Source organism: Dermacentor variabilis, chromosome 5, assembly GCF_050947875.1.
Source record: "Dermacentor variabilis isolate Ectoservices chromosome 5, ASM5094787v1, whole genome shotgun sequence".
Taxonomy (NCBI): Eukaryota; Metazoa; Arthropoda; class Arachnida; order Ixodida; family Ixodidae; genus Dermacentor; species Dermacentor variabilis.
Genome location: NC_134572.1, coordinates 193,515,557 through 193,527,804, shown reverse-complemented (window position 1 = coordinate 193,527,804; position 12,248 = coordinate 193,515,557). Strand labels below are relative to the sequence as shown.

At 51.7% G+C, this 12,248-nt stretch overlaps 1 protein-coding gene across 3 annotated transcripts in view; it reads left to right on the top strand.

Moving 5' to 3' along the window:
• pyd (zonula occludens-like protein polychaetoid) overlaps positions 1 to 12,248 on the top strand; it is a 468,585-nt gene that overhangs the window by 299,576 nt on the left and 156,761 nt on the right. For all 3 annotated transcript variants that reach the window (XM_075693885.1, XM_075693886.1, XM_075693884.1), the window contains exon 13: positions 9,037 to 9,132. In XM_075693885.1, the coding sequence (XP_075550000.1) occupies positions 9,037 to 9,132 (96 nt within the window). The remainder of the gene's footprint in view (positions 1 to 9,036; positions 9,133 to 12,248) is intronic.

Genomic DNA, 12,248 nt, shown 5'->3' with positions numbered 1-12,248 from the left:
CTGCTGCTGCTGCTGCTGCTGCTGCTGCTGCTGCTGCTGCTGCTGCTGCTGCTGCTGCTGCTGCTGCTGCTGCTGCTGCTGCTGCTGCTGCTGCTGCTGCTGCTGCTGCTGCTGCTGCTGCTGCTGCTGCTGCTGCTGCTGCTGCTGCTGCTGCTGCTGCTGCTGCTGCTGCTGCTGCTGCTGCTGCTGCTGCTGCTGCTGCTGCTGCTGCTGCTGCTGCTGCTGCTGCTGCTGCTGCTGCTGCTGCTGCTGCTGCTGCTGCTGCTGCTGCTGCTGCTGCTGCTGCTGCTGCTGCTGCTGCTGCTGCTGCTGCTGCTGCTGCTGCTGCTGCTGCTGCTGCTGCTGCTGCTGCTGCTGCTGCTGCTGCTGCTGCTGCTGCTGCTGCTGCTGCTGCTGCTGCTGCTGCTGCTGCTGCTGCTGCTGCTGCTGCTGCTGCTGCTGCTGCTGCTGCTGCTGCTGCTGCTGCTGCTGCTGCTGCTGCTGCTGCTGCTGCTGCTGCTGCTGCTGCTGCTGCTGCTGCTGCTGCTGCTGCTGCTGCTGCTGCTGCTGCTGCTGCTGCTGCTGCTGCTGCTGCTGCTGCTGCTGCTGCTGCTGCTGCTGCTGCTGCTGCTGCTGCTGCTGCTGCTGCTGCTGCTGCTGCTGCTGCTGCTGCTGCTGCTGCTGCTGCTGCTGCTGCTGCTGCTGCTGCTGCTGCTGCTGCTGCTGCTGCTGCTGCTGCTGCTGCTGCTGCTGCTGCTGCTGCTGCTGCTGCTGCTGCTGCTGCTGCTGCTGCTGCTGCTGCTGCTGCTGCTGCTGCTGCTGCTGCTGCTGCTGCTGCTGCTGCTGCTGCTGCTGCTGCTGCTGCTGCTGCTGCTGCTGCTGCTGCTGCTGCTGCTGCTGCTGCTGCTGCTGCTGCTGCTGCTGCTGCTGCTGCTGCTGCTGCTGCTGCTGCTGCTGCTGCTGCTGCTGCTGCTGCTGCTGCTGCTGCTGCTGCTGCTGCTGCTGCTGCTGCTGCTGCTGCTGCTGCTGCTGCTGCTGCTGCTGCTGCTGCTGCTGCTGCTGCTGCTGCTGCTGCTGCTGCTGCTGCTGCTGCTGCTGCTGCTGCTGCTGCTGCTGCTGCTGCTGCTGCTGCTGCTGCTGCTGCTGCTGCTGCTGCTGCTGCTGCTGCTGCTGCTGCTGCTGCTGCTGCTGCTGCTGCTGCTGCTGCTGCTGCTGCTGCTGCTGCTGCTGCTGCTGCTGCTGCTGCTGCTGCTGCTGCTGCTGCTGCTGCTGCTGCTGCTGCTGCTGCTGCTGCTGCTGCTGCTGCTGCTGCTGCTGCTGCTGCTGCTGCTGCTGCTGCTGCTGCTGCTGCTGCTGCTGCTGCTGCTGCTGCTGCTGCTGCTGCTGCTGCTGCTGCTGCTGCTGCTGCTGCTGCTGCTGCTGCTGCTGCTGCTGCTGCTGCTGCTGCTGCTGCTGCTGCTGCTGCTGCTGCTGCTGCTGCTGCTGCTGCTGCTGCTGCTGCTGCTGCTGCTGCTGCTGCTGCTGCTGCTGCTGCTGCTGCTGCTGCTGCTGCTGCTGCTGCTGCTGCTGCTGCTGCTGCTGCTGCTGCTGCTGCTGCTGCTGCTGCTGCTGCTGCTGCTGCTGCTTGCTGCTGCTGCTGCTGCTGCTGCTGCTGCTGCTGCTGCTGCTGCTGCTGCTGCTGCTGCTGCTGCTGCTGCTGCTGCTGCTGCTGCTGCTGCTGCTGCTGCTGCTGCTGCTGCTGCTGCTGCTGCTGCTGCTGCTGCTGCTGCTGCTGCTGCTGCTGCTGCTGCTGCTGCTGCTGCTGCTGCTGCTGCTGCTGCTGCTGCTGCTGCTGCTGCTGCTGCTGCTGCTGCTGCTGCTGCTGCTGCTGCTGCTGCTGCTGCTGCTGCTGCTGCTGCTGCTGCTGCTGCTGCTGCTGCTGCTGCTGCTGCTGCTGCTGCTGCTGCTGCTGCTGCTGCTGCTGCTGCTGCTGCTGCTGCTGCTGCTGCTGCTGCTGCTGCTGCTGCTGCTGCTGCTGCTGCTGCTGCTGCTGCTGCTGCTGCTGCTGCTGCTGCTGCTGCTGCTGCTGCTGCTGCTGCTGCTGCTGCTGCTGCTGCTGCTGCTGCTGCTGCTGCTGCTGCTGCTGCTGCTGCTGCTGCTGCTGCTGCTGCTGCTGCTGCTGCTGCTGCTGCTGCTGCTGCTGCTGCTGCTGCTGCTGCTGCTGCTGCTGCTGCTGCTGCTGCTGCTGCTGCTGCTGCTGCTGCTGCTGCTGCTGCTGCTGCTGCTGCTGCTGCTGCTGCTGCTGCTGCTGCTGCTGCTGCTGCTGCTGCTGCTGCTGCTGCTGCTGCTGCTGCTGCTGCTGCTGCTGCTGCTGCTGCTGCTGCTGCTGCTGCTGCTGCTGCTGCTGCTGCTGCTGCTGCTGCTGCTGCTGCTGCTGCTGCTGCTGCTGCTGCTGCTGCTGCTGCTGCTGCTGCTGCTGCTGCTGCTGCTGCTGCTGCTGCTGCTGCTGCTGCTGCTGCTGCTGCTGCTGCTGCTGCTGCTGCTGCTGCTGCTGCTGCTGCTGCTGCTGCTGCTGCTGCTGCTGCTGCTGCTGCTGCTGCTGCTGCTGCTGCTGCTGCTGCTGCTGCTGCTGCTGCTGCTGCTGCTGCTGCTGCTGCTGCTGCTGCTGCTGCTGCTGCTGCTGCTGCTGCTGCTGCTGCTGCTGCTGCTGCTGCTGCTGCTGCTGCTGCTGCTGCTGCTGCTGCTGCTGCTGCTGCTGCTGCTGCTGCTGCTGCTGCTGCTGCTGCTGCTGCTGCTGCTGCTGCTGCTGCTGCTGCTGCTGCTGCTGCTGCTGCTGCTGCTGCTGCTGCTGCTGCTGCTGCTGCTGCTGCTGCTGCTGCTGCTGCTGCTGCTGCTGCTGCTGCTGCTGCTGCTGCTGCTGCTGCTGCTGCTGCTGCTGCTGCTGCTGCTGCTGCTGCTGCTGCTGCTGCTGCTGCTGCTGCTGCTGCTGCTGCTGCTGCTGCTGCTGCTGCTGCTGCTGCTGCTGCTGCTGCTGCTGCTGCTGCTGCTGCTGCTGCTGCTGCTGCTGCTGCTGCTGCTGCTGCTGCTGCTGCTGCTGCTGCTGCTGCTGCTGCTGCTGCTGCTGCTGCTGCTGCTGCTGCTGCTGCTGCTGCTGCTGCTGCTGCTGCTGCTGCTGCTGCTGCTGCTGCTGCTGCTGCTGCTGCTGCTGCTGCTGCTGCTGCTGCTGCTGCTGCTGCTGCTGCTGCTGCTGCTGCTGCTGCTGCTGCTGCTGCTGCTGCTGCTGCTGCTGCTGCTGCTGCTGCTGCTGCTGCTGCTGCTGCTGCTGCTGCTGCTGCTGCTGCTGCTGCTGCTGCTGCTGCTGCTGCTGCTGCTGCTTTTTCTAGATACGTAAACGCAAATTCATTCATGTGCCGGTTATTTTTGTCAAGGGTACTTCATTGGTTTTTATAAAAAGTCGTGTGGTTTGGTTTGGTTTATGGGGTTTAACGTCCCAAAGCGACTCAGGCTATCAGAGATGATGTAGTCGAGGTCTCCGGAAATTTCGACCACCTGCGGTTCTTTAACGTGCACTTAATGAAAAAGTCGTGTGATCTGTCAAAGATATATTCAGTCCGAATAAAAAAAGTTTTGGTTTGCACTAAGACAACTTGCGTGCTGTGAATGCTAAAACCTGAGATAAATTAAGAAGTCGATTAATGTGGAACGGGAGGTCTATTAAGAGGTTAAAGTGGATTATAGGTAATCACGTGTATATACTGCTATAACTTATGACTAATAACCGTTGACGTCATGCCGATTTTTGCGGAGCAGTTTTTCTGGACACCCCTGCCGCTGCTGACAGCTTCCGTTGATAATGGAGCATGTAGGGCTTTCGCCTTAAAAAATAAATTTTTGATATTTCAGTGAAAACAAATCTGCGTCACTTTTGTTTGTTTTATTTTTGTGTGACAGAAATTTTCAGCTATAGTCAGAGATGGCGAGGAGAAACATCTTAAGGTAGTCCAAAAAGTTATGAAAGATATAACATCGAAAACAGTAATATTTCTTCATTGAAATATAAAGCAAACTACCATAAAATACAAGCTCCTGTTAAAAGGAATATAAGATACAATACGAATAATGCATACCATTTGCATTAAAATCAGATTGAAAGCAGGAAGAAACGCACAAACTGCGTACGAAAATAAAAGCTAACAAATTGTAAAGAAGTACTTAAGAAGCAAGTAAACTGGAACTGCAAAGCGCATATACAGCATGAAACAAATACAATACAGCGAGCTATTGACGTAAATAACTTCATTTTGAAAATAAAAGGAAATCACAAACTACAACACTATGAACATCCAGAAAGAAAAAAAAAAGAAGCGGTCATCGCGCCTTAGTACCGGGTCATGGCCCCTTGAACGGCGATGACTTCCCGCATCCTCGACGGAAGCGATGCGTACAGATTCTTTATAAAATTTGCTTCATTCTGGAGGCGCATCCATTCCGCTTCTATGACGCTCCATAGATCATCAGCTCATGTTCTGTGCAGTCTTCTTTTGCAGAGCCCGACTTTCATCGTACCCCATACATGTTCAATAATGTTGAGGTCGGCTCCTTTGGGCACCCACTGTAGACACCGCACTCCTTGTTCGTTAAGGAGCTCCTGAACAACATTTGCGGTGTGTACAGGTGAAAGATCGTGTTGGAAGAGGAAATCCCCATCGGGAAACGGGCCGTCCAACGCGTAAGGAATCATGATATAATCAAGTATGTCACAATACCTTGCCGATGTCAGGTGTCCGTCAATACGATTCAAGACACCAAGTCCCTCTCGTGACACAGCTCCCCATACATTGACAGCAGTACGGCCGCTTGATGCCACTTCCTGCACGTAACGGGGGTCGTGCCGGGCATTGGCAGGGCGCCACACTCTTTGCTTTTGATCCCAGCACGTTGTGAACGTTGACTCGTCGGAAAATATTACCATTTCCCAGTCGTCGGTGGTCCAGTCGGCGTGTTCACTTGCGAATTTAAGTCGGGCCATCTTGTTTGTGTCTGAGAGGAGTGGCTTCTGTGCCACCACATGGCTCTTCAGGTTTCCTTCCGCCAGCCTGCGTTTTACAGTAGACACGCTCGCAGACACACCAGCGACACCACCTATCTCCTTGGCGGTGCTGAAGGGGCTGGCCCACGTGGCGTCAAGAATACTCTTGTCCTGAGCTACAGTCATTGCTCGAGGGTGCCGTTTATGTGGAGCGTCGGCGATACGGTCTTCATCCCTGTAAGCCTGGATGATGTGGTTCACAGTCTTATTTGACCTCTGATTCATTTCAGCTAATTGGCGTTGGGTATACTGTTTTAACGACAGTTCAGCTATCCGCATTCGCTCACTGTTGGGCACCCAGGACATTTTGCGAGCTGACGAACGTATTCCTTTTTATTAATCTGACACACCAGATAACACCCGCAGTGCAGACCGACGCAGGCCCGATTACGAAGTTTGGGCGTCGACCGACGGCTGCAGTTATCATCTTCGAAACTGATATCAAAACCAGTCTAAACGAGGGTGAGGGGGAAAGCAAGCAAGTGGAGGTGATGCGAGCTTGCTGGAACAGCTACACCCTCTCCAGATAGCTCCAAAACACGCCACTATCGAGGACACTGTACAACCATGCCGAGCGCACGGCCATGCGCTCGCGCGGTGTAGCTCATACTGAGCGCAATAGTACATCTTGTGTTTGAGCATTGAGTCGATGCTTCATTGGGAGGGGGAATAATGCCACCTGGTGTTGTGAGCCAGCAAACAATCAGCATTGCGTGCCCAGCAAAAACAGCGAAGAATACGACGAAGTCAAAGATCCCGCGCCAGCTGGAGAACCGTTGCTTCGTGTCTGGCATTTTTCGTGTCTGGCTGCTGGTACTGTTGCTTACTCTTGCCTTATCGCGTGACAATATGCTAATGCAGCAATGCACAATCATACAGCAAAACTGGGGCAAGAGTAGAAGTACTGTTGCACGCTAAGTGTTAAAAGCTTGCAACTGGATTGGTGCATTTAATTCTCCAGTCATTGTTGTGTGGGATTGACCAACCATGTATGTGTGCAGTACTTGTGCATGTAATCTGAAATAAGTCCTAACTAATGACACCTGCATCAGTGTAGTGAACACAGTGGGGGTGCTATCTGCCGCAGTTAGGACAAAACATGATATGGATTACGTTCCACCACAAGAGGAACAGATGGTTCTCTTTGCTGGGAACATTGCATTCTTTGTCTGACATAACGTTCTGGAGAAAGCCAGGTACAACTGATTTATTTTGAACAAAGTGGGGAAGCAATGCTCTCTGCATGGCATTTGAAAAAAATTCAATGCAAATGGCTACTACTGTGTGAAATTTGGGTGAGCTAGCGGTCTAGCCTAAAACGTTGTACATGCCCATCTTCCTTTACAATAGTGACACGATGTGTGAATGGCCTAGCAGTGACCAGAGAAGCCCCAACCGCAGTAGGAAAAGACTAGGTCATTGGCCTGTGAACGACAAAGAGCTTGCCGGTGGGTCAGCCCAGAATGAACTGTGTTTATTCAAAACAAACTGACATGGCTGAATGGCGCTGCTACAAGGTGCGATGCAGCTGAACCAAAGACATAGGTGCTGTACGGCGGCGGTGGTGATATGGTGGAAGGATGATACTGTCACATTCTAGTGACGTTTGTGAACACAGTATAGCAAAATGGTGTATCACGAAACTAACTGTTTATTGGGCGAACCTATGCCCAGAAAAACAGGCTACACTCAAAGCATAATGGTAGCAGCGAGCACAGTCAGCGATCGTCGAAATCTGATCAGCGGGTCAAGCGCATTGGCTTTTGTACATGACTCGTTGAAGGTTCCAGCGTAATTGCTGGTGCCCACGTGTCTTCCAGAAAGTACTACACAATTGGCATTGCACATACAATTGAATTATAAAAGGTTCAACAAGAACATACACAACAGATGGAATCTGCAATAACATTCGAGTAAGTTCCAAATCATGCAGGCGCGTCTTGTGCCAAGCGATAATTTTAAGTTGTTAGTGTGTGAAATGCAGTCCCCAAGAAAAGGATAATAAGTAAGCACTTCAGTATGGTGGAACAAGCATGCGGTGTATCCGATCCTCATCGCCAGTTGACACGATTCCCGATGGTCTAGCCCTTTTCTTCTGCGGTCCAGGCTTCTCCGGTCACCACTATGCCATCCACACATTATCAGAGAGCACCAAGTTCAGCTAGTTGGCTTATAAAAAAATGCATGAGCAGCGAAGACGTGGCACGTATGGGACAGATTTGGTGACTATATTCCCCGATCTTTATTTGTAGTCGTACAGTGCATAATGCACATGCTGTCATGAGCTGCTCAGCTGGCTAGCAAGAAAACACACTGAAAAAATAGGAATAGGGGGGCGAGGTGAAACATTGCAAAATACGAGAGCACCCACCTTGTAGAGTGCCCGTCTCAGCTGCGGGAGGTTTTAGGTTCGATTGCCACCGCCGTCAGGCAACCATTAGTTCCAAAATGCCCACAAGTGTACTCCTGGCCTGGCATTCTGCTTCCTTCAGGGGTGATATGCTTGGGAAAGGAGCCTGTGCCCTAAACTCCAATTGAAACCCTCGTGAGCACAAAAAGAAAAAGTGACGTTTGGCCCGCTCTTATGGTGTCCATTTCCCATGTGGCGGACCTCCATGCACCTATTGAGATGGGGATGCCTTTGGGTTAGAGACAAGCACCCCTTTCCAAGCGCTGAGGTCCCATAACGGCTGAGCACCAGGCCGGGAGCACGCTTGCCAATAGGAACCCGGCGGTAGCACTTGCCTCCCACAGCTGCGGTGGTTGATCTTCAACAGGGCCCCCTGTGGTTGAACAACCAAGAGACAACTCATGAAATCTCATTAGGCCACCTATATTCGAGATGTGAACCCCCATGAGAGCCGAGCTCCAGGCAAGGGAACGATATTTAGCAGCTGCAAAACTAGAAAAGGGCCAACAACACAAATTTGAAGGCCACAACATGAATGGGAAAAAAAGATTGGTCCATAAACAATGTGACAACAATCCATCCGTCTGTCCATTTGAGTCATCTGTCTCTTATGTACTGTATGACTGTGAATAAAAATTAGTTAATGGTTGCTGCATCTGTCCAGTTTGTACCACTTGTCCTGTTTTCTGTACTGTTAGCCATGTTGAACAGGTTTCCTTGTCACTGGTTGCTGTATTTAGAGCACAGTCCAAATATAATGCGAGGTGCTTTTGCAGATCTGTAATCGCATGAAACAAATGTTACATTATGACCTTGCAAATATGGTAATATGCACATCATTACAAAGTTAATGTGTTTGTTTGGTTCCATTGGTCCTTCGGTGAACATTACTCTCCACTGGTCCTTATTTACTGAGATATTCAAAGATATTAGTTGGTAATCCAGAAATATCATCATTCCATAGCGTTTACTGTATGTTTAAATTTAGAGTACACCATTCTTATTGTGTGCCTGCTAAATCTGTGTCACGTTGTCATACTTCATTTTGTCTATTTTTGTGGTGGTACACTTTGTTTACAGTAAAGATGGTATAAAACTTTTACATGCAGGAGAGCTCGAATTTGGTAGTTGATGCAGATCAAGCATTTCAGGACACAGCACCCAACTGAAAGGTTTTGAGGAAGCAGCAATGAAAAGTATTCTGGTTTATTTCCTCTTGCATATTTAACAGGGCTTGATCAGCCCTGGTATTGTGCATTTATTGTACAGCTTGTGGTGCTAATCAGTGGTTAAAAAGGGATGTCGCTGGAGTAAACGTTTCGGCAAACAGGCTTGTCTTTGTCATGGCAACAACCTTGTCTTCATCAGGAAGTCTACTTGTCAAAATGCTGTCTCTAGTAACATCCCTTGTTCGACCACTGATGATCACATTTCAAATCTCTACCTTTGTATGGTCCTGCTGTTCACTCCTTACGTGTTCAAAAGAAGTGAGGGAAAGGGAGAGTTTCCTTGATGGCAAGCCGAGCATATGTTGAGCATCAAGTGATCTAACGAGGATTCCCTGCTTGCTTGTCTGCAGCGGGCTTCGTCCGGCCTGTGGTGCTGTTTGGACCCATGGCAGATGTGGCCCGGGAAAGGCTTCTCAGAGACTATCCAGACAAGTACGCCTGCCCACGTGAGTGTGCTCCCTACTCACAACATAACTGCGTGTACAGGCGGGTCCACTGTTAGAGGGAAGACACGAGCACATGGCTCATGCTCTGTGCAGCGCCATGTACAGCAAGCGGCGAAAATCTAGCACATGCGTGAAACAAAGCATGGCCGGCGCACGCCCCATGTCGTCTGCTACTGAACCACCCCTTTGCTTTGCTCGCACATGGCCACCCAGCCGTGCAATTAGACATCAACAGCCCTCCTCCGCTTATTGGAGAAGCATTTATTTCCTGCATTGCCAGCCGTGAGACGTAGAAAGCACATAAGTACACTTACGTCTATTGCAGTGGCGTAGGATGCAAAGAAGCAGCGGCAGAACTATTTTGTTTCGGATATGTCAAATTATGCCATTGTTATGTTGCTGTGCTGCATCTCGCATGAGCATTCAGCAGATAGAATTACCTTCAGAGCACCATTGGCAACTGCAAATTTTTCTGTCTCTATTTGCTTATGTATGCTGGTGTCACTCCCAGACTGGCATTTCAGAAGGAAAGAGCAATACCTTCCAGTGGTATAGGCTACAGATATACAATTAACTCTCGTTAAGACAAAGTCAGTTAAGCCGAATTCTCACATATAACAAACAACATGGGAATGTTTGTTTGGTTTTCGATAGACTCAATGCAAAAAATTCTGCTTACGACGAACTGCCTCAGACATATCGTATTTACACAATTGTAAGTCGACCCCCTTTCCCCGATATCGCATGTGACAGGAAAAAAAATAAAGAGCATACCCGAGGGCGCATTCGATAACGAAAATTTGTTGGTATCTGGCATGGTCACTCGACTACTCATCTTTACTTGTGCCATCATCCTCGCTAGTGCTGCCATCATCATCGCTGCTACGGTCCCACAGCGCGTTGTTGTCCAGTGAAATTCCACATTTGGCAAACGACCGCACCACGACATGTTGTGGAACAGCAGCCCACGCCAAATGCACCCAACCACACGCAGCCGTCAGGGAGGCTCTTTGGACAGGTCCGGTTGGCGTAAGTTCGCGGTCTTCTGCTGCAAGCCACTCATTCTGCTCGTGGCGGAGCAGGTCCTTAAAAGGTGAAGATCCGGGATTGTTTCATGATCATGTCACACTTCACTGGCAGGGACCGATCACGCATTTCAGCGATGTATGCCGCAAACTTGGCCTACAGCTCTGGAAGGCGTCCAGACTTCGGCCCATGGGAAAGTCACTTGCCGTCACAGGTGAAAATTTTCCTTCGCTGCAGTCGGCACTCTTTCACCACCCATTCAGAAACATTGAACTTGCAGCCTACTGCTCAGTGATTTGTTTCTTCGGCTTAAAGGATGGCAACCCTCTTGAATGCTGCTGTGAACGAGCGATGAATGTTTAGTGGGCCTGGGGTACTCATGACGACTGAGGAAGCATGGAAATAGCATGTAGCCGGCAGTCAAGTCGAACACGTCGAACTAAAAGCTGCAAGGAAAGAGAAACACGTGAGCGGTGTCTGCTCTTCCATGAATTATCGACACTCCCCACAAGCGCCGCCTCGACTGGAACAGTGGCACTTCTATCAACTATCGACATCCCTCCATGAGTGTTGTGTGCACTGTAAAACTCTCAAAAATGCTGAAAAACCTTTCCAAAAAGCGAATGCACGAGATAGCTAAAAAGCTATGGGTAGGGCCACAGAGCAAACATAATATTGCAACTACGTTGTAGCTCCTCTGATATCTCGTTGGTCTTGCTTTTTTTGGAGGTGCCATGTTTTGGTTTTTATTGTAAGTCGACCCCCCCCCCCCACCCCCAGTTCAGATTTTCAAATTTAAAGAAATAGATTAACTTACAATTGTGTAAATGCGGTACTTTTTGGTTAAGATGAATATTCATAGTGACTGCTACTGATCCTGGAGGCACCCTACTGGAGGCCTGCAGTGCACATCGCCCGTGGACAGAGGCAAAAGCAAGAGGAAGAAACAAATATGTTACAGGGACATTTCACTTCTTGAATGCGGGTGACATGCAAGTGTATCCTTGCTATAGCGCACACGAAGCTATCGGTCCTCAGTACGCTTAAACAGCTAAACTGTCCGCATTGCAGATTGTATTCAAAACAGGCCTCGCGTGGCCACGCCATACGCAGCAGCTGCCGGAGTAGGGTGCCCGCTTGTAAACATTTGCTTACTAACTAAATTAACAAGCATGGTGCCAGCGTGCACAGGCAAACATGAACACATCACACTCGATCTCTGCGAACACTAACTGTCAAAATGCTGGTGTGGGGAATCGCGGCAGCAGCGAGTGAAGTGAGCTTCGTGCCGTCTAATGCTTCAACACAAACCGAGGGACGAGAACGCAGCACACGCAAAGCCACGAGCCATCAGCCCAGCTAGGCTGTGCTCCAAAGCAGATCGCTTTCAAGATGCCACGTGCCCCCTTCCTTCCCTCGATGCCATGAACACAACAGAAGACGGCATGCTTCCTTCCGCCTTTCCTCCCTTGCTCACGCGAGATTGAGTCGCCATGGCTTTCACTGGCACACAGCATACGGCACGCGAAGGCAATGTCAACACGACACGAAGCCAGTACGTCCGTATCACAAACAAAACCTGTAGAAACTGTTAGAGGAGATCAACCCAGCACACCTCCACCTACCTTCCTCCTCCGTGACGCTTCACCTCATTTCTCCTTTTTCTCTTGAGTTTTCTTTTAAGTTCAGCTAAATAAATGCTTTTTATGTCACTTTCCCCCTTCGTAAGTCTACTTCATGTACTGTTTTGAAGTAAGATATTTAGATGCACCTGGTCATGTTGCCAATTATTCTTTTGATAAGACGAACTGCTGATAAGATGAACAAATCTTTATGGTCCCTTTGAGTTCATCTTAAAGGGAGTCTACTGCATAATATTTTTGCATTTCTGATTCGCCAATAGTAGCTTTACACAACGTTTCATATCTTCCAGTAGCTCGACAGACTGAGCTCAGCGTACACGGACATCACTGAAACTGCAGTGCCTAACAGTGCCGAAAACAAACTGTGCTGTGACTCATGCTCATTTCGTTGAGTTGCCATGCTTCATACATGAAATGAATGTCTGTCAGTCTGTCGTGCAATAACGT